General features: G+C 40.3%; 1 protein-coding gene across 3 annotated transcripts in view; it reads left to right on the top strand.

The window, feature by feature from the left end:
• Positions 1–22,885, top strand: part of LOC104931262 (netrin-G1) — a 58,954-nt gene that overhangs the window by 21,594 nt on the left and 14,475 nt on the right. For all 3 annotated transcript variants that reach the window (XM_019276240.2, XM_019276239.2, XM_019276241.2), the window contains exon 3: positions 5,153–5,796. In XM_019276240.2, the coding sequence (XP_019131785.1) occupies positions 5,153–5,796 (644 nt within the window). The remainder of the gene's footprint in view (positions 1–5,152; positions 5,797–22,885) is intronic.

Raw genomic sequence — 22,885 nt, 5'->3', positions numbered from 1 at the left:
ATGTTTTGGAAAGGTTGGTTGAAACTGGCACTAATCAAAATTGAATGAGTCATGATTTGATTGACACATAATTTGATTAATTGTAATTGCTGCAACTAACTATCAAACTGTGTTTTATAATTATCATTACACCCCTTCCAGTGTTGTTGCGTCTGGCTGAACCGCTACGAAATGTATGTATTGAAATGCTGTGGGTCTTTATTTATACCAAAAGTAAATTTCCCCCAGGACTGTTTGATGACTGACGGCACAGTATTTATTCTTTTTTTTTACTGAAAAGGGTACATCAGTCAAACTTTTTTTAAAAAGCAAAGGCAAATTCATTTAGCTACCATTTACTAAGTAAAACTGTCTCGGAGTGATTCCCTGAGAAACAAAGCATCTCAAGCTTGTCACAATGGTAAAATAATAAGCTCGCCTTGAGGGAGACGGCCTCAGTAAAAAAAAAAACTGTGGTTAGTTCAATCTCTGATCTGAGCTTTAAGTCCAGAACTCTGTCAAGTGAACTGATTGGGTGGATTGCCTGCACCGATCCTTCAACAGCAGCTGTCATTGGCTTAGAGAATTTATCTGCTGAACCACATCTTGTGTCAAAAGGCGCATCAACAGGTTGGACGTGTGTCAGTCTCGCAGGCCGTATCTGCCTCACATCTCCTGCCTGATGGATTTTTATATGACGTGTATATTTCAATACTTTTGGATGTTTTCTGTCGTGAGGAGACATCAATTGTTGTACTCTGAGCACATTTTTGTGTCATTTTTTATTATAATGTTTCAAAGATTTTGATATAATTGATGTGAAAGGAATACATTCTGTGCCGAGTTGTTTGCTCTGTCACGGTTGGTTGATTCCTTTAATAGAAACCACAATAAACCACTGAACACAACCATGAAATTACATCTAAATATCCACTGAGCCTTCACAACAGTCCAAAGAACTGCTTTATATTCCAGTGAACGCCATTTCACATTCCCAGCTTCAACTCTCTCTCTCACTTGTTCTCTTGTTATCCTACTGTGTGACACCCTGATATTGGATTGACCTTATAGGCTGCAGGGATCGGGACATCATTAGCTGCAACCAGCCGCAGACTCACTGCTCAGGCCTCCTGCATTAAGCCACTGCCACTGGACGGATCATATAGCATTGATAAAAACCAGTTGGGCTCAGTTACACAGTAGGCAGGGTGGCAATAGAGATGTCAGCAATACCAAGAAGAGACAGGCCATTAGAAGCCATTGCGACACTGTATGTAATGTCAATAGGTGTGGATTTAGGAAGAGTCTCTGACTGCTATGACATGAGATAATGGGGATCCTTTAAACACTTGAAATAAAATAAAAAGACGTTGAATAAAAGAGGTTAAATAAAAGGTTATTGGAGAGGTTTGCAACATAACTTTAAAGTCTTCAAGCCCTGAGATAACCCTAAATGACATAACCATGACAAGAACTGTTTTTGAAGGCTGAGTGGCACTCCTTCTAACAAATAAACTGGTCTTTATCATAGACATAAAGTGACATCACTCATAGGTTTTTCCGAAGACCCATTGTGGAGCTCAAAATGTGGTAGTTATGGCATCTTGGCAGTCCCGTCTCTGCCTCCTCACAGCTATTCCAAAAGAAGTGGATCGTAGGTGGACCTGAATGCTCAAACTAGGCACCTGTGACGGCACCTACCTGTCATTCAAAGCGACCAGGCTATTAATTATGCATAATTGTAAGCCTTAATTGTATTTGAATGGATGAGTTCTATAAAAAAAATCACCCTCAATACAATTGTCATGAACGGTGAAATTAGACCAAAACAGTTTTTTGTTCCAGGCTGTAAACATGTTTATTTCTGCATTTCTACATTTGAACATGGGGACTTATGAAGATTAACATGTCCTGTATCCAGCCCCAAGTGGCCATTCAAGGAACTGCAGTTTTTGGCACTTCACTTCAAGTATGCTGTTACACAATATAACTAAATAAATGGCATTAGAATCCACATTAAATTGTGCTGTCTGACAGCAATTCTTTTTTAAGGACAGGTCACATTTTTCATCAGGTCGATATCTCATTTTGGTACAAATCTCTTGTTTCTTTCTTATTCTCCGCTGACTATTTCCCTCTAACATAGCCATGATCACAGGTAAAAGATCAAGCTGAGAGGGCTTATTGTTTTTCAATAGCCGCCCCCCGGCATAGTACTGAAGCCCTGGGTCTTAAATGACCACAGAAGGTATTGATCTTCATAATGCACTGTTTTTGTTGTTAAATAACCACCACAGGAAATCCGATGAAAAGGTCCCGACCTTTCTCCAAGCCTATCATTCCGCTGTCACTGGGCTGTGTCAAAGCTTTCCAGTATGCAGCCGATTACTGGGAGACAGTAAATACCGTACACGCCACTTAATGTTATATTGAAAAAGTGGCTTTGCATTATTGAATGTTTAATGATGAAAGGGGTTTTTATTAAACGTTTGTCCCCAACCATCTTCCATATGTGAACAGACTCCTTGGTTAGAATGATCACTTCCCTGAAGGCCTGAAGTCGAAGCAAGCATAGAGAGAATCATTACGGACTGAATTTATGACTGCTTTCCACCGGTCTCTGAACACTTCTGCCGGCGTGATGAAGCAAATTTCTCTCTCTTTAAAGCTTCTATTTACTCTGCTTCTCACTGTTCTGCCGGGAAATTGTTTTTCTCATTAGCCACGGACGCCTCGGTCTGAGTTCTCTATATCTTCAGTGAATAGGGCTGCCATTTTGAAAGATGCAAAGGCAGCCACCCCCCGCTGTTCCCTCGAAACCGAACCGTGACAACAAATAAGTGAAAATTTATGCTCTTGAACGACAACAGGGAAATCACTCTCTCTCGCGCTGTCTGTGTCTCTTTTCCTCCCTCCCTACCTCGCTCTCCGCGTACAGTCAAGGTCTGAGGCTCTGCAGACCTCCAAGGCTGTTCAAGCACAAGTAGGGAATATAACGAGCCTGAGCGCACATCATTGGCAAACAGTTGACACTAGTACAATTTATCGTCCCCTGTGGCCAAACTCAGGCAGCCAACGTCTTCCCTATTACCCCTTAACTCTCTCTTTCAGATCTCCCTTTCTCTGTTTTCAGGCTACAGCGTGGCCTTTCAAGCTTTGTGTTGGCTCTCTGCACTGGTGTGTGGGTGTACATGGGCATAAAAGTAGAACGCTTTTAGCAACTGAGATCTTCCTTGAAAATACTGGTCTACTCTTGCAATCTCTCTCTCTCTCTCTATCCCACTCTCGTTTCTTCTCTTACTCTGTTTTAGCAGCATAACCCTTATTACCCTCCTAATTGGATCATGCAACACACTTGAGACAGCTGAGCAGGCCTAGTGACCCACAATCAACTCAGTCTTGTTCTGCCTCTTCATGTAGTTATCACTTATAGCTGAGCAGCGGGTCGCTGATAGCGTATCACAATCCCACAGGAAATAAAACGGACTGAGAAGATGTGTGTCTGAAAAAAAAAGGCAAGTCATGCATATGTCTTCCAGTGTGGAAGATAGAAACTTAGGGTCTTTACTCGAAAAACAAAAAGCAGCCCATCGGTCTTTTCAAATAAAATATAATGGCGTCTGCTTATCAGTATTCCTGCCAGTGATCTTCGCTTCACAAAGTGGCAGTGTGTGTTGAACGCGCCGCAATACCGGAGAGATAAGCGGGTAATGTTTCAGATAGCACTGTTCTCACCTTTAGATAATTTTGCGTGTAGAGTGTCGGATGATTGCTGATTATCGAACCGCTTTACAGTTGATCTGAATCTCATCTGCACTTAACCTCATTGTTCCTGGAGCAGAGGTGAGAGGAATGTCAATTGGAGTGTGTCTTGTGCTCTCTGGCTCTGTTTCAGCTCTCTCTCTCGCTCTCTCTCTCTATTTGTCATTCACTCACAGAAATACAGACCTGCATGTGCGCACACAAGCAAACACATTCAGAGTTCTCGATCCCTCTTCCAAATAAAACACAAACACATCAAGAGCTCCTCTTTCTCCACCACTAACACGCTTTACACAAACATCCAGACTCGGTGGATGCCTACGGTACGGCAGCAGACAGAGGCCCATGAAAAATGCATGTCCCTTTGCGTGTTTCATAAGAAACACTCATCGGGATTCCATTCCCATCTCGGCTGAAATACCACACAGGAATATCAATTACGCTGGCAATTTGGGTGGCAGTGGAGGCAGGGATGGCGCTGAACGAGAATATGGGATCCACAGTGTCATCTTAATGAGAGGGTCACTGTCTCCTCCAGCTATGGGGCCAGCATTGCTTGCGCAGATTATAAAACACACATTGGCCTGAATGTGATAGAAATGCTGTCGAGTGCAGCAGTGGAATCGTGATAGGATGGAGAGCCAATGAGGCATTAGGAAAACAAATAACCTTTCGTGGCAATGTGGACCAACAGCTGACCTGGGAGATGCTTCAGGACTTGTAATTGTGAAGGTGGGACTTTTACAGCCAGCTGCTTCATAACTAACAACTGTCCTTCTGGATTCGGGTTTTCTTCTGGATATTTTATTTAAAATATTATATATAATATAACTTCCCTTATATAAATTACAGTATCCCGACTTTTTCCACCATTTGTCCGGTTTGTTGTACAAAACTCCTCCTGCACAAAAGTGAACCAGCATGTTAAAATTTTTAGATATTTGCAGCCCGGGCTTTCATGTCTTATTTTTCACCACCATTCTGATCAAACTTTCATCAGTTAGTTTGCTGTAGGGTTACTTACTGCTCAGCTAGCAGGAAAAACGGCTCTCTGATCCAAATCCAAAAGAGACAACAGGAAACTCACACAGTCTAACACAAAAAGTAATTAAGTCATTCCCTAAACCACTTTTCAGCAAATTGTGAAAAATTAATATTATAATCTGCCTCTCATTGGACTGTAGGCATTTTGTTTTATTCTCAATGGGTCTGCCTTTTTTGTATTTCTTGAATTGTTACAGATACTGCCGGGGATTCTTATGTTATCTCTTATTTCTCAATACACACTAATAAATCCACAGTTGACAGCTTCTTCTTTGCATAATATAAATCTGCTCCTAACTAAGCCAATGTCAGCGCCCTGATTTCCATGTAAACTTACATGTGTGTATCTGTCGTTTCTTTATTATAGGAGAATCCTTATATGTGCAACAATGAATGCGACGCCACCACTGAGGAGCTGGCTCATCCTCCCGAGTTGATGTTTGACTTTGAGGGTCGCAACCCCACAACGTTCTGGCAGTCCACCTCATGGAAGAAATACCCGAAGCCGCTCCAGGTTAACATCACGCTTTCGTGGAACAAAACCATCGAGCTGACTGACGACATCATATTGACCTTTGAGTCAGGCCGACCGGAGCAGATGGTCCTGGAAAAGTCGCTCGACTACGGTCGGACCTGGACCCCATACCAGTTCTATGCCACTGACTGCCTGGACGCCTTCACCATGGAACCCAAGACAGTCAATGACCTCACCCAGCGCACCCTGCTGGATATCATCTGCACTGAGGACTACTCCCGAGGCTATGTGTGGAAGAACGACAAGACTGTACGTTTTGAGATAAAAGACCGCTTTGCCCTCTTTGCCGGGCCTCGGCTACACAACATGGCCTCGCTGTACGGCCAGCTGGATACCACCAAGAACCTGAGGGACTTCTTCACCATCACTGATCTGAGGATTAAGCTGCTGAAGCCAGCCACTGGAGCCACCATGGTGGATGAGAATAACCTGTCCAGATATTTCTATGCCATTTCTGACATCAAGGTGCAGGGCAGGTAAGGCCTATTCATATTTCTCTCCCAATAATTCCCACCATAAACAAGCACAGTGATAGTGGCAACTTCCTTTTGAGAGGCAGAACATCATGTTAGTTGCGATTTTCCATGACCAGTTAGGTTTAGGGAGGGAGGGGGGTGACTACAACTATAATTATTATAGAAATGTGACTATTCATAACAATAATAATATCAATAGTATTGGCAGTGGCAATCAAGCGCGACCACTGCAGCATCTACACCACAATCTGAGAGCTGGGCGTAGTCAACATCCATGACATGTGAGATGAGAGAGCAGAGAAACTCCAGGGAAGAAGCAAAGTTAGTAACATGCATTATTGGGACATGAATGTGTGTAGAGGGAGAGAAGAAGAGAAGAGCTCAGTGCATCATGGAAAGTCCCCCCGGCAGTGAAGGCCTATAGCAGCATAACTATGAGATGGATCAGGGCTCACCTGAGCCAGCTCTAACTATAAGCTCCATCAGAAAGGACAGTTTTATGGCCCTTTTCAGACACAATGCAGCAATGGAAGCACTGTGCTCTGGAACCTATTATTTCCATTGGCTTACACAGCACGTTCCAACCAGGTTGAACTTTATCCACCAGCGAACTGCCTCTAAGCCTGTCCTTAAATGTGGAGAGGGTTTCTGCCTCCAGAACACAAACTGGCAGCTGATTTCAGAGGAGAGGAGCTTGATAGCTGAAGGTTCCAGCTCCCATTCTACTTTTGGAGACTGTAGTTACTAGTTATATATAGTTATAGGTGAATAGATTGTAGTAGTGGATTTTGAATTATATTCTAGTTTCACAGCCTAATTTAAAATTAATGATGGTAAACAAAAGTTATGTTTCCACTCAGTGTTTCTCCCCAAAAAGAATTGTGTGTCTCCTTAAGGTCTAAAGAAACAAAAAGTTTCATTCTCTCCTGATAAAACATACACAGAGCAGATATTTTATTTTTAAATTGTGCATGGTTTACGTCTGTGTATACCCGTGGGAGTCTTCTTCACTACCTTTGTTGGTGTACCGCAGCGTGCCTTTGCAATTTACTGCCTTCAGCTGATGATGCTTTACAGATACATGTGCTGAATTCATGGCACGTACGTGATAAATAGCCACAGCCATCCTGATGTTGGAGAACTTTGCATATGAAACAAAATCGGTGAAATTACACGTGTTATTCTTTGCCGGTCTTTTCATTGACAGAGGTAATGAGGTGAAACGGGCAGTATCAATATTCAAACTGATGTTTACAAGCATTTTTTTCCGTCCATTTATTGATGATTATGGGAGTACACCACATTTCCACAATGACTGAACAGTGCACGTACACACAGTTCTACAGTTTCAGTCGTGGATCTGTAGAGTTTTATACATCTTAATCCACAGCATTTGATAAATCCGGATAAATATCTTAGACTTTATGACATTATAATTATCACAGACTTTCCAGTATTAACTGTGGTAGCCAACTGTGTGCTATTGAGAGCCGGCAGTTTGCAGGTTTTCATTCCAAACAAAGACACCACACACTAATTAGCACCACTTCAAGTAGAGGGGAAGAAGTCTTCAGTGAGATCACCCGCTGAGGTGATCAAGTGTGTTATAAAAATTAGGTTTATGCTGTGTTTCAGATGACTTAAATCACGTGAGTTCCTACTCCTCACGTGTTCTGTTTTCACTCCTCTAATATGACTTTGTTGCTAAGGCTGGCAGGGTAAGGTAAAGTTCAGGTTAATGTATAAATAGAAGAAGTCCAGAACAGAATGAGGGTCAGGGACAGGTCAGAGAGGCTACATTTAAATTGGGGAAATGCTGACTACTAATTAAGGAAACTAAGAAGAGTGTTAGAGCTACCACCCCTGGAATAAACCAACCTACCTTGTTCTGTGAAAATACTTTGTATGATGTATTCGGTGTAAAATCCAACATATCTTGTTACCCAATTTCCACAAATAGACATGATGATAATTGATTTTAGAAAGATCAGTGAAGTTAACAGTCCACTGCACCTTGATTAGAAGTGAACTGACACATTACGCACTGATTACACCCGGTCGAAACAAGCTTCAGTGCCTCATCATCTTTTCTGTAAGTCTTGCACAACTGCTCAGTGTTTACAAGCACAAAGTTCTTAGGTAGCGTAGAACGAGTTCAAAGGAGCCCAAAATTCAGTTCCTAAAATAAATCAGGAAAAGGCTCGTCCAGATACTGAACTCGAGACTCCTAAATTACTTATTATAACCCTAACTTGACAAGGACAGAGGGCTGAGATTGTCTCCCGTGAGCCGCGGCGAAGAGAGGAGTTTTAATACGTGTCTCTCTTTAATTTTTTATTGCAGACACACATCAAGATTCCACAGACATCTCATAATGCCATAATATGATATTACAAACATACTTTGTTTAAATGTTTTGCTGTACAACACTGTTGTCCTGTTTTTCTCTCACTATGACATTTGATGAATATGGATGTTTTTTACATCATCCCAAAAAACTTTGTATAATCTCACAAAGTTTCTCTTTACAATTCAAAACTATTCCAGGGTGTATTAAGTCTGCAAATATTGACATCCACAGTTCAAACACACATTGCCTATCACCATAATACAATGCACCTGTTTAATATCGTACTTTTTAGTCCAAATGAAACAAGTTCAGTTAAGTTTATCATTGACTTTCATACAGTACAGAGGTACAGAGAGGACATTGGACATATGGCGGCGGGGAAAAGCTAATAAAAAGATACAATACACATTTGTTACGCTCATTACCATCGTCTACATAAATAGGAAGGTTTACTGGTCTCCCTGAAGAGAAGAGCCTGAAGACAAATCTGATTTCTTATTTTACTGTTCATTATATGATGTTATAATGATTTTAAAGGCCGCTCTCTAAAGTGTTCATCATTTCTGATGAATTCTTCTTGATGAATAATTATATGAAACTTGGGGGCAGAGGAACAAGCTGTAAACACAACATGGACATATTATTATTTATAAAGTCCAACTTGTTAGCAATGTGTGTATTCATATAGAGTCTGGTTCATGGCCATCTTATTAACATAGGTCTAATTTTCGCTCTCCTTTTCGCTCTGGTCTGGTCTCCACCTACCAACCTGCTCCTGAATGCTCCACTATGTTCACCAACTTGTCTCTAACATTGTCTGTCTGCTATGAATTATATTTAATAACAGATAACAGCCACTCGTCATATTAGATATTTTACCTGTTTGATTTAAAACACTTGTCATGGTGAAGGCGAGTTTCTGGTCGACCCGTTTTCCAATTTTTTGGCGACATTAAAAAGACTTTGAGTGCATATGTCATTAACACAGCTTGCGATGCTTCTGTGTATAATATTTCCATCAGTGAGTCATCAGAATGCCTCTGTGATTTTCAGGGAATGGAAACATTGTCGTTTCATGACGCATGGAAATGGCCCACATGATGGTCGTAAAGCCTCTACAGCTGCTCTCCAAATGGGACCTGTGTTGCTTGCTGCAGTTGGTTTATATGAGGATAACTAGGTTGGTAATGACCCATTAGATGGGCCCTGGGTGAATTGAAACAGTTAGTCCCTAATTAGAATTCAGTCGACTTCAATGGCAGATTAGAACCATTAGCACGTTGGCTAATTGGTAGGAGACTAATCTTGTAATTAAGAGCATTTGCAGCTGATTAAATGGTAATCATCAGAGACATATCAGCGAAACGTGAAGACATTTAGGATTGCCAAGCTGTGGTTCCAAATTTAGCTTTGCCCTCTTTAATAATGAGTAGATTTATGGTTTAATCAATGACCAAGCTGGAGTTTTTGCTTTAAATAAGATTTTTCTATCTTTAATCATCTTTGACTGCTTATAATCAGTCACTGAACACGAGCTGCCATGACTGGCAAAAAAACACTTCATGACGCTTGACAGTGTTTGATCAAACGCCACAACAGGTTTTTCATAATGGTGGCATGTGATTTTTTTTTTTTCCAATTCAGCCCTATCACAGAGATATACATGTTCTGCAGTCAGACACACTCCTCCAATATCCACACTCGTACTGTAAACATGAATTGATGAGCTCTAAATTGCAAGGCCTGCTACCCAGCAGAGAATAGCATATCCCACAGATATCTTATTTTGCCATTCATTACAAATAGCAGCAAAAGGTTGGGTAGGGGGGAAATAAGCTATTTTGACCAATTTTCCATCCTGCCCCTGGGCATCAAATTCAATTTTCCACCAAAAGTTTTCAGTTAGAAAGAAAAGAAAATAAACATACGATTTCTGTCCAGAGGTGGATCAGTAACTCACTTGAAAGAGGGCGATGGAGGCGGGTGGGGAGAGACTGATTAGAGTTCCCACCAGCCTCAGCAGCCTTCTGGCTACAGCCAAAATGTGAAAGCGTTATCGCAGAATGGCCATCCTATCTGAGAATTCCCAGAATACTCCACACAAAACGCCGATAAACTTTCACTCAACCTGTGGATATGTCCACGAATGTCAGAGCTCTGAATGGACGGAGACATCCTGCCATGCTTTAACAACAATCAAATCAAATTCTGCCTCCACAATGATCAGTGAATGGTTCCGCCTCGTTTATTTATCCAGATGCTTTTGATTGATCTTCGATAGACGAGCTTTTCAACCACTTCTGATGAAGCAGGCAAAAACGGAGATGGGTCTATCATTGGTGAAAACAGCTGGCTCATCATCGTTATGAACACAGACGATCTTGGCTATTTTTAGTTCCAATTTCCAACGAGGAATGGAAAACGGGAGCGAGCTCTCACAATGAACTCATGTATAGATATTAGTAGTTTACTGTCATAGTTATCACAGAGTGGAGAAGAGTCTTTTAAATTGATTAAGATCTCCCGAACTTCATCTTCTGCTAAGAAATGAAAATTATCATTGATTCGAGAGGTCATAAACGGAAGGGCTATGATTTCTGCGTGGAATCTTGGGTGGAGGCCTGGAAGTTGGAGCAGCATCTGAGAAAAAAAGCTATTAAAAAGAGTGAAGATAATAAAGTGAACATGCTGAAGTTATCTTCTCCTTTTAAAGTTACACACATCCATTTCCACTGCAAAGCTTCTGCTCACTGTGACGCCCACTCTCTATCGCAGTGAATAAAGTAGCATATATATACAGATTGATCACATGTTGCACCCGTCAATGGTGTGAAACTGCTATCAGTGAAAGAAATCCTATTAACCCCTGCATAAACAATATTAAATTAAATTAACCCTAAAAACACCTTAGGCATGGGTTATTAATCTCAGTCTTTCTCTACCTGATCACACTTTAAATGTCAAATATAGATATTGTAAAAGATAAGAATTTAAAATGCTGGCATTTGTCGTCAAACTTAATGCAAGGTATTACAGAATCTTCCAATATTAACTTGTCTGGAGTAGGGTTAAATATTAAATACAAGGCATTTGATCCATGAACGTGTGGTTGGTACATCTTACGGTGTTGTTTTTTTTTTTTTCATGCTCACATGAAACTTTTGATTTTAAATTGAACTTAAAAGCGAAAAGAAAGTTGTATAGTAATATTTGCAATTTAAAGAAGGAGTCTACCTAACTAAACTAGTAAATGAAACAGCATCATCAGCATGGTTCATTTGTGGATTTGCACAAGTTGCGAGTACAAATCTTTAATGAACATCAGCTCATTACCTGCAGCTTCCTCAGAAGTCATTACGAGAACAAACCCCAAACAAAACAGAAGCAAAAACAGGCACAGCAATAAAACACAATGATATGTCAGATCTATGATCCTGGGAAGCTTCAGAATCCACCCATGACAACATAAGAGAGTCAGATTTCTCTCTAATAATCTGAGAATTGTTAGAGAGAACAATATAAAACTGGATTTACAAGGCTCAGGATCACATTGCACTGGAAATACTGGGACGAACCATCCTGCACGATGATCTTGTGTGATAGTAAAGCGATGGGTAAAAGCAGACATGAGAAGAAGAAAAAAAAAAAAAGGTAGAAGGGGGATTATTTTTTTCACCTGGCGGGGCTCGCCGTGCTATTGATTTTTAATGTTATTCCACATCAACGGAAAACAAAAACCTTGAACCGTGCAGGCTGTCCCACCTTTCACGTCTCCCTTTCCATCGTTCCTCACTTATTGATCAGATGTCTGCTCGTTAATTAAGACATGACCGCTACCGGCTGGCCGCGCGGTCAGAGCTGCACATCCACAGGGCTGCAGCAGGGCCTGGGAATGAGAGGCAGCTAATCCATAAGTGCTAATGTGCTATTTCTCTCACCCCCCCCCATGTCATTCTCTATTTTTCCTGAACCTTTTCTCATGTTTTTTTTTTTTTTACTTCACTGCTCCTTTCTCATTTTTACTTAGTATACAAACATGCTGTCAAAAGTACAGCATGAGAGAAAATCACTTCAGGGTCACAGGTTTTATGTCAATGTTCGGTTTAATTTAATTTATACAAATAGAAAAATGCAGATCCCAGACACAATAAAAACATCAAAGAAGATTGAAACATTTATCATGAACACATTATAAATGCTTAAAACCTCATTTACCATAAAATATATGAAGCAGCGGAGACTAATTAGTTGATAAATTAACTTTGAATACATGTGACCTTAAAATCACAATCCTAGTGAATGCAAATGCATGTCTGTCATTTGTTTTTTTATGCAAGAGAAATCTGTTTTATTTTAGAATTTGCCAGCTCTGTCTAGCTAGTTTGAAACGAGTATTAAAACATAAGAAATGCCATAGCTCGTAAAGACTTAAAGGAATGCATACGCTGTTGGGAAATATCTGCAGCGCCGTCCAAAAAAAGTATTTGTAGCATCACATAACTGCCAAAAATAACTGTTTCAGGAGGTAAGATCTAATCAGTTTCATTAAGGAACAATATGCCATTTTGTTTACCAGCAGGTCTCAAAACTGAAAATGCTATAAGGATGTGAGAATATCGAATGTTAACCATGTCTGCAGGCTTATAGGAATTAAAAAGAGGGATGTTTTATTCCCCAAACTGTCTTTCTACGCTGACAAATGTTTAAACAAAAGCAAATTTTATCCTGAACCTTCCCCTCTAAGGTATACAAGAGCATTATTTCAAAGACAAATTGGATAGAAAAGAAAAGATAAGATGAGACATTTTACTGTTATATGCTCCCCAATGTTCCCCTCGAGCTATAGACAAACCCCGTATCTCCCTCTCCCGGTGGGAATCCTGAACTCATAAAAGTATCGTATCGCGCACACTTCAAATGGATCCTTGCACTTTAAAAGAGTCTAAATTTGTAACTCCTCCACGGTGCGTTCATGTGACGGGCATCGCACCCCGCTGTACCACATACAGGAGATCTAAACCCCGAGGATACGGAGGGGGCTTCCAATGGCTGCATGTAGAAATTCCAGGAAAAGCAGTGAAATGATATTACACCATGTCATCTACTGTGTAATATGACTCATTTAAACTACTGACATTTCAATATCTTTTTATCCTAAAAATATATATATATCCCATGTAGCTTCATAAGACAGGACAGTTTGTGTCATGAGGGAATAATTGAATATTCCCTCTGGAGTGTTTGAGTGAAAGATGTTGCCGAGCATCTTGATGGATTGTTATTTAAAGTATTTCATGGTCATTCCTAAGATAAAGGTGTGCAGGGACATGCAGGAACTCTGTTTCAAAACATGAAGTCATTATCCTACTGCGTGGCCATCACATCGATTTGAGCGATCCTACCGTATCGCTTCGCATACATCGTTTACAGTCTGTGATCACTAATTCTCAATTTTCATTTTTTACCCAAATTAAACCTGTAACATCCTTTTGCACTTTTGTCAACTAATGCAATCTGCATGTGCAGATTCTACAAGTAAATCCTTAAGTTTCTATAGTTTCTTGTTCTCTAAAAAGGTTGACACATCATAGGATTCAACTGTTGAAAAGATGGCAGAGCACTGCAGTCCCACAGCGAACGACTAGCTTTGTAACCGGCTCTTAACCCAGCCCATGTTTTTATACTTTCCCCTCCTTCAGTATTTTCACATGCAAAGATTTCTGAACCCAGATTCACCCCTCATCTTTGAGCAATTTCTGTTTCTCTCCCCTTTGGGACGTTCGCTGCCTCAGATGGATGTATTTTCTTTTCATGTCTGCTGAAGACTGTGTCAAAGCCTGCTGTTTATTTGAATCACCCATTGCCAAAGTTCAGTTCTTGATCCACTATGTGCATTTTATATCATCCACACACAGTTGACAGGATATTTACTACATGGTTAAGTAGTGCAGCGCGGTCATGCCGGGGTCAGACTACACAATAAGACTGTCACTGTGTCAGATTAGGTAAATTGTGTTGTTGCCGACAGATTAGACGATGCCTCCTGACCTGAGAAGAAGGTGCTCGGGACCAACTTCTCTTAACAACAATGTAAAAAATAGTGGCATCATGTTGGATACAGATCCAAATCGGGCTGATATTGTGTAGTCTGACCCAAGCAGCAACCTCTGTGTCTGAGAAATTAAGCCAAAAACTGTAATTCCTCAAGTGACCACTTGAGGCTGGCTACAGAACATGTTAATCTCCATAAGTCCCCATGTTCAAATGTTGAACTTCACAGCAGAAATAAACATGTTTACAGCCTGGTACAAAAACCAGCTTTGGAGTTGTTTTTTTACTCAACCAATCAAATTATATTAAGGTCTAAAGTTATGTTTAATTAACAGCGTGGCTGCTTTGATTGACAGTTCGGTGCCGTTACAGATGGCTTATTAGAGCACCCAGGCATCATTTGGCCCGACTCAGGTCCACAGATGTTCCACGTCTTTGCTGATATTTAGATTAGCCGGGAGGCGAAAGAGGCAGAACATGCAACATGGCAGCGGCCATCGCTGCATATTTTAAGCTTCAAAGAGGAATATCGGTGATGTAACTCGTGTGCTGTCCATTCTCTTTACCGTCATTGTTCTGACCTCAGCAAAAGGGGCTTTAATTGATTCACCTCTCAACCATTGTCACCCGCTATAGGTGACCTAAACATGGCATCTTATCCTCTGGAGTTAAAGAGATCTGTGAAAAGATCTCTTAAAAGGTTTCAGTCTCTCTCTGCCATAATGATAGCCTTTGGAATAATACCTTTGAGACCAGCATTTAGTGAGAGGAGAAATGCAAATATAATAAAGTCTGTGAATAAAGTAATTCAAAAAAGGATGATACACAGTTTTCAGTGGCTGGTCAACAACTTCTATATGAGGTGTGGTGTTGATAAAGAAGCATTTAAAAATATACAGCCCTGCAATTAAGAGCAAAGAGCCAACAGAGGTGTTCACTGACCATTATTTAGCAGATGAAAATGTCTTTAGAGACATTTACGTGGCTGAAAGTGAAAGTAAACATAGATTCAAGCCTATAAAACACAGGACATAGCAAGACCGGACTGGAATCTCGTTGCCCCTTTAAGTGGCTACACTGCAGTCTTGCCCTTCACATATCCAAACAAGCCAACACACAAACCCTCTGGCTTTTATCCAGTCTCGCACATACTGTACACACATGCACATACACACACACACTCGCTTCCAATCCTCCAAGCCCGTGCCCTGTGAACCGTGACAGCTGTAGCCGGCTTGATTGACAGAGTTTGAAAGTCAGGTTCAAGTGCAGGTTCACACGACCCCCAGCGTTAGTTCGCTACCACCGTAAGGTTTTCACCGGCTCTGCCAACGCCTGTTCACTTATCTTCCACCAGATGCCTGTCACATGCTGCGATGTTTTCTGCCAGTCATCTACCAGTCTCCGGCGTTTAATTAGTGCTCATTAAGGCCCGGGCTTTCTTTGTAAATAATATATGGAGAGAGTACATCAACATAAGACGTCTCTGGAGGGACAGCAGCCATGAATAGTGAAAGCATCAACATGTCGTTTTTTGCTACAGTTATTCTATGATCAGGCTTTACTAGCAGTGTAGGAGACATGGTTCATGAGTGCATGGTGTGTGTGTGTGTAATATATAGAGATATATAGTATATAGTAATTATAGATATATATATAGATATATTATATATATATATATATATATATATAAACATGTTTTGCAGTAGCAAAACATGTTTTTTTCTCATTACATTAAAGTACTACCTTTCAGAACATTTTTTGTACTCTCATCCTTTATACTGTAGTAGGGGAGTGCATGCAGTAAGCAACACTTGCATGCTTCTGTGCTCACACACACACACACACACACAAACACACACACAAACACACACCCACCCCATTCAGCTTGCCTCCAATTTCCATATTCCAATATGTATGCCGATTTCTTCGCAGCTTCCTCCTTGTCTCAGCGGCTTACATCACATGAATGAAACGGCTCTCAGACTCGTGGGGCTAGGGTGAGATGGTGGGGGGGGGTAGGCATACCGTACTGTATGCCTACATCAATGCACAACTTCGATAATAGGCCCTGTCATTGAAACAAATCACAGCCTTTCAGTGGCAGTGGCCCAAGCTACGCAAATTCAAATTTCATTTCGCCTTGGCAGAAAATTGAAGCAGGGGGAATTAACTTGTGATCCATTCCTAATATTTCTCCAACAATTCGGGGGAGCCCTGGCGGGGGCTACTTTATATTTCAATGGGGGACGCAAACAATTTGCTTGAGATGTATTACATTACACCCCCCTCCCCTCCCGAAGAATGACAAAATTGGCCACAGCACAGAGCGCCCAAAAAAAAAAAAAAAACAAGCCTAATCAGACTCTTCAATTTCACGGTGACACAGCCCGGTGTAATGAGGTGACTCTGTGACTCCACTCCCCCCCTTGTGAGAAAGTTCAATGCCATTCAAAAAAAAAAAAATGAAGGAGTCGTTGTGAAGTGTTACTGTCAAACTCATTATGTTAGCTGGATTTTCCATGTTCCTGGTGAAATTACTTTTGTTGACATGAGAAACATTTTCCTTTTCTTCTTTCTTTTGCTAAAGGCAGTTCAATGTTTGCCTTATGCTAATTTGTTGTTATGAAACTAAAAATTCAAGTTATGCCCAACTCAACATTCAACAGTAAAAACTCCATGTTTATTTTTTAGATCCCATTATGCAAACTGTGTTGCATATAATGAAAAATGAACAAACAATATTTGAATAATTTTTTTAAGATAACCTTGAATGTTTCCTCACATGAAATTTGTATAGCACCTTTCAAGTCCAAGTGGCCTCACATTCATAATCCTTTCATTCAGTTAACAGTTATTATGTTTTTGTTTTGTTTTTAAATCGTGTATTTCCCAACAACATGAAGGTCAAACCCTTATCCAATGCTTTATTTGTAGGTCACTGTATAAAAGAGAAAAATAAAATAGAAGATAAAAAAATAAGCTAAATTGAATAAACAGAATAAATAGCGATTACAGTACTGTCACATTGAAGGGCAAGATACAAAGTGAGCAGTCTTACATTTAATTTAACCAAAGCCAGTGGTAAGCAAAGATTTTAAAAGATCGGCGAAGTCTGGACAATAAATAAAAGAGCAGCAGATATTCATAAACCAATCACAGCATTTTAAAATAAAGGTTTCAACACAACCCTGTGATGAACTGGCGACTCGTCCAGTCAGCTGGGATAGCCCCACCGTGACAGCCATTGCATTGGTAAAGAAGTAAAGTGGTAAAGAATTTAATGCTTAATCATTTTTAAGAAGGTAGGCTGACATTGTATCAAAATATACGTCTGAGCCAATGACTACTACACCAAGATTTCTGGTTGTGGTCTTTGACATGAAGCTGGCCACCAGTCTTATCATCATTCTTCTTTAAATCCAAAAACAAATTTTATTTATAATGTTCTTTTCTTTGACTGGTGATCTATAATATTAGCACTTTCCAATAACAGAGCGAAAGATTGTAAAACATTGTACAAATCATTTTTGTTTGAGATTCTGGTTCAGTGAAGGACAGATGATCCCACAACTAATAATCATAATAGAAACAGGACCGAATTCCTGACTTTAAAATTGAATGTTGCCGTTTTGCTCCCTGTGCAGCTCACATGATAAACAGTGTTGCTTCCTCTCATGTATAAGACATCAAAACAGCCTACCATTCCCTGTAAGGTGCTGGGCAGGTTATTCTAGTTTATCCAGGTAACACATTGACATTCATCTAAAACTTTCAGCAAGGCCAAAGTTTCACTCAACGGCCTTGATCTCTCCATATCTGTCAGAGCTATCACTAGTGAGGATATGTGAGACTTTCCAAGTGTCTTGTCGAGGAAAGTTTCAGGAAACTTCAGTATGTATTTATACAGCATGGAGGCGCATTACAGGTTCTGACCATGGGCGACTTGTGCGAGAGAACAGGTGAGATATAGAGCTGAGGGAGCCTGGTTTGCTCACTCAGTCTTATCAGTCAGAGTGGCAGTCATGGGTTAAATCTCTAATGGAAAAGAAAAAAAGAACTTCCCAAAAATACTGTACAGCCATTTTATGTAACATGTAACTCCTGCACAAACATTTGCAGGTTTTAGAAGTTTTTATCTGAAAACATTGGCTGCCACTGTTTGTTTTATTTTTTCCTCCCCAAAGGTAGATAATATGTAATTTATTTTCCTTATCATCATACTAGTGGTGACCAATGCGCAGACATTGTAGCTCCCAGCTCTTCATCAGTGTACGACCTGGCCCCTGTGAGCCTCAGGAAATGATACCCTACTACCACAGCTGCAAACAATCAATTAGGTCAATCACATCATTGCCTCCACACGAAAAAACGACAAAGAACCAAAGTTGAACCATAGGATCCAACATGAAACACACAGTGCTGTTAAATAGTGGAGTCTTTAGAAGCACTCGGTGTATTGCAGGTCAAAAGATGGCAAGGTCTTTGAATTATGATTGAAAAGTAAACTTCTAAATTGTGTGCGCACATTGTTCCAGCAGCAATTCAAGGATTATATTTCAATGTGTAGGCAGAACCTGCTGCACTGATATATAGTCACTAAAGTGCCATTGGAACAATGATTAGCCAAGATGATGAATCAGCTTTTTATATAAACTCAGCCCATGAATTGACACGTCTATCAAGCCTTATGTTCATCACTGGTTTGCACACATTTAGTAAAGACCTTGCACTCCCACACAGGTGTTTTCACTTATTCTGATTGAAAACCAGCAGGAATCATTTTGATTCGTCATGGAAGGAGAAGTACAGGTGTTACTCGTAACATTAACGATGACCCCATGGCTCAGTGAGCCATGACAGCAGATGTACTGCAAATTTAAAGATTTCTGAACTTCTGTTGTTTCTACTTTTTTGGTTTGTGCTTAATGAAAACACAAAAAAACAGATGGGACCATGCACAATACCTGAAAACCTCAAAAAAATTCAGCCATCATTAATTATTTACACCTGTGATTCTCTAACTGCGGAACAAAAAATAAAGGCAGATATACCGTAAATGAAAATTTGACCCACCTTACATAACAGGAGAACAGGGGAGGTGTCAATCAAACTCAGGCTGTACACACCCACATTGTCTTGAGCGGTCTAATTAGGCAAATAAGTGAAAACATCTGTGTGGGTGGACAAAACCTGAAGGGATATATTTGCTAAAATCAATTCATCTTTTTCCCCGAGCCCCGTGATATCTTGCATGAATTATGGGGGCATGACTGATGTGGGAACAACCTGATACGCCTTAAATGGGGTAATGCAATCATACCTCTGCCCTCTGCTCCGCAGGGGTGCATAATCTGGACAAGTGTCCTCAGGTAGCACTAAGAAACTAAGGTAACTTAGCACTAGCAAACAGGGGACAAGCTGCACAGTCTGCAGATGCATCACTTCACCATCAGCAGCAATGAAATCAATAAAGTAGATAAATATGTCACTGTATGAACCGGACGCTGGTTCATAATTGAGGCAAAGTATCATGGAAATAGGAGTAAGGTGGACATTACTTACCAGTAACTTCAATTATATTAAGTTCTTGTGTGGTCAAACCGGGAACATTAATGCACAGTTGATTACCTTTAGGAAAACTTTATGGGCTTTAATGTTACTTTCCTTGGAAGTGTCTGCAAGGTTGGACTTGAAAATGAGCAACAAAAATGAAAGTTTCCCCCCTGTCAGTTCAGGCTCTCTCTCACTTTGAGGTTCTTATTTAACGAGTTCTGTGCCTCCTCTCTTGTCTTGAATCAGAGACGCTAGAAGCTGTCACGAAGAAAGAAAAGCTGTGTTAGACATGGTGAGCCTGTCACCACAGTGCCGAACAGCCAGGAGAAACCAAGGTTAGGCAGCAGCCAGACGGGAAGACACAGGGCACTGCGGCTGTCTACTCCAGAATATGAACATAAACCAGACCCTCACCTCACCTTACTTCGCTGTAGAGATTTGCTCTTTGTTTCATTTAGCATGCAAATGTATTTAGTCAGAATAAAGACCAGGATCTGTATCACATTATTCACAAGGTGTTTCTTTTTTCAATGCGAGGATAAAAGAAGGTAATGTATAACTGAGAAGGTCATGACAACATTCATAATCAGGTGAAGCCTCGAGTCTAGCCTGTTAAATGTTAAAACGTTGCTCTATTCAAATACAAAAAAAAAATGGCACACACTTTATATTTTCTCACTTAGAATGGGATTTAATCCTGCAGACAGTCAGACAGATATCGTCTCTGATATTTATTCGTCCACACCAGGTCAAAGAAGTTAAAAGGGATATTATTTATGAACAGCATTTAAAAAGGTCATTTATTGAATTCAACAGAGGTCTGGACAGTTCAAGAAATAATCCCAATAAAAACAGTTGACAGCAATAATTATTGGGGCGTAGCTCCCGCAGGAGGCAGTTGTGGGAATCTGAGACACAGATCTCTCAAAACCTGAAAAAATAAAATAGAAATGATCGTTATAGTTGGATACCACCAGGGAGAAAATGCCGTTATGTGATTTTGATGAACTGAAGCTTTAGGTAGTGTCCAGTAATGACTGCGTCTACCTCTTTCCTGCACACATGCACAACAATATCAGGCACACGCTTCATCTATAACAGTGTTCATTTCATCCTTTCTAAGAGCATTTGTACCCCCAGCTGAAGAAATGCAATTGATGGGAAGGACAGAGACGTTAGATCTCCAGTGTCTCCTAGGGGAGGGTCACTTGTTTGGGTAATGGATAATACCAATTGCTAGTGGGCTCTGCATGGTATAAAAGGTCATTAAAACTTTATGAAATGTGTCTTTGTAATGGTGCAGGTTCAAATAGCTGGACATACAGGGGATCTCTTCCCTCTTGTGACCCAAACCGGGGACAGAAAAGCTCTCTGATTTCAATATGACAATGCCGGCGGCAAAAGCATCTCATCCTGGAGCTCCCCTGAGTCCACGTCCTCCACTCTATCAGCGTGCTACCCGCACCGGTTGGGCCCGATGAACCAAATTTTGCTGGTTTTTAATTAAGTGGAAGGTCAAATCTCATCGCTCTTTTCTTCAGGGAGCTGCTGCTGTCTGCATGGCAGAAGAACTACACCCAGTCATTAATTTTATGGAGCAGGGACTTTAATTGATTAAAAAGTTAAGGACTGTGGGGAATGCGTGGTAAGAGGCGGTAGCGTTTAGTTGCTGCGAATGCGGCCCGATATTCAGTCGCATCCATTACGGTTACTAATATTGTGAGACGCGACGTAACCTGAGGAAAGACCGTGGCTTTCTTGTACAGATTGACTTCTAGGAGTTATTTCCAACCTTAATGTTGCTGTAGCTGTGGAACTTATGTAACTGCAAATAATGTTGACTATATTTGCACATCAAGTCCTACATGATCAAGAGTTTTATTATCTTTACATCATTGAAAACAGTCCAACACCTGCTGTAAAAATGCAGTGAGACCTTTATAGACTGATTCTGGTATCACTAATGGTTGTGCTATTTTGGGCACTTTGAGCACCTCATCCCAGATATTTCTGTATTACTCACAATGCAGCTTCATTTTTAATCCTGCTCCCTATTTATAGGCTGTTACAGATGTTAATAAATGTGTATAACATGCTGTAATACACATATCTGTCTATAACAACCAAACAAAATGAAAACAACCTTTTATTGTTTTTATTGTTACAGTTTTTAGGTCAAATTGGTCCTTTGTTTCATGCACTGGTTCTTTTTTCCCCATGTGTTTATTTATTTTTTTCCTCTTTTCTTATAGGATTATATTTATTATAACTTTTTATCATTGTGCAGCCATGCGTTTATCTATTTTTGCTCACTTCTATTCATTGTCTATCTTTGTTTTTACTTCTTGCTCTGTGAAGCTGCATGTTTGCATGATATTTCCTTTTTATATATAAATCTATATGTATAACAGTTTTTACTCACATAACTAATGTATAAACAGTTAATGAAGTGATTGATAACACAGTAACTGTTTTAGTACACAAACATGCAATAATGCTTCATAACACACTGTAAAGGGTTATAAGCATATGTATGAACATCTATAGCTGTTACTAATTACAAATAATTTGTAATCTCACTTGTTACACACTATAAAATCATTGAGAGGTATTCTAAGTATATGAACCATTCAATTCCTGACCAAGCACCTCTCAACTGTTATATTAAAAAAGTGTTGCTCGTGTGTGGCTGTTACCAGACATCGACATTACTTTACAGCTCTTCCACTGACTTTCCTCCCTGCTCTTATCAGCTCTACAGAACAGGCTATAGTTTCACTTGTTTCCCGCAGTTATCTATCATTAATGCGAGATGTCACAGTAAGGCCAGGAAGTCAATTAGAATGGATGTATTTCTGACTGCTGCTGTCATTTCTCTGTCTCATGTTCACTGGCGATTGTAGGCAACAGATACCCGGCTCCGCGGTCTCAAATGGGAGAAATCTTCCCTCGGAAGCACTTTGTAAAAACAAACATAGTCATGATGTGAAACCATGAGCCGCCCCAACCCCTGGAGACGGGTAGAGTGTCAGATCCACTCGAATGTCTCCCCTCCCTAACTGTTTCTGTTTTTCTGTATCAACCTAACCTCCCAAGAAGCTGAAGTCACTAGCTGTAACCTTTTACCCTCTT

Source organism: Larimichthys crocea, chromosome II, assembly GCF_000972845.2.
Source record: "Larimichthys crocea isolate SSNF chromosome II, L_crocea_2.0, whole genome shotgun sequence".
NCBI classification, from domain to species: domain Eukaryota; kingdom Metazoa; phylum Chordata; class Actinopteri; family Sciaenidae; genus Larimichthys; species Larimichthys crocea.
This window is presented reverse-complemented; position numbering and strand designations above follow the sequence as displayed.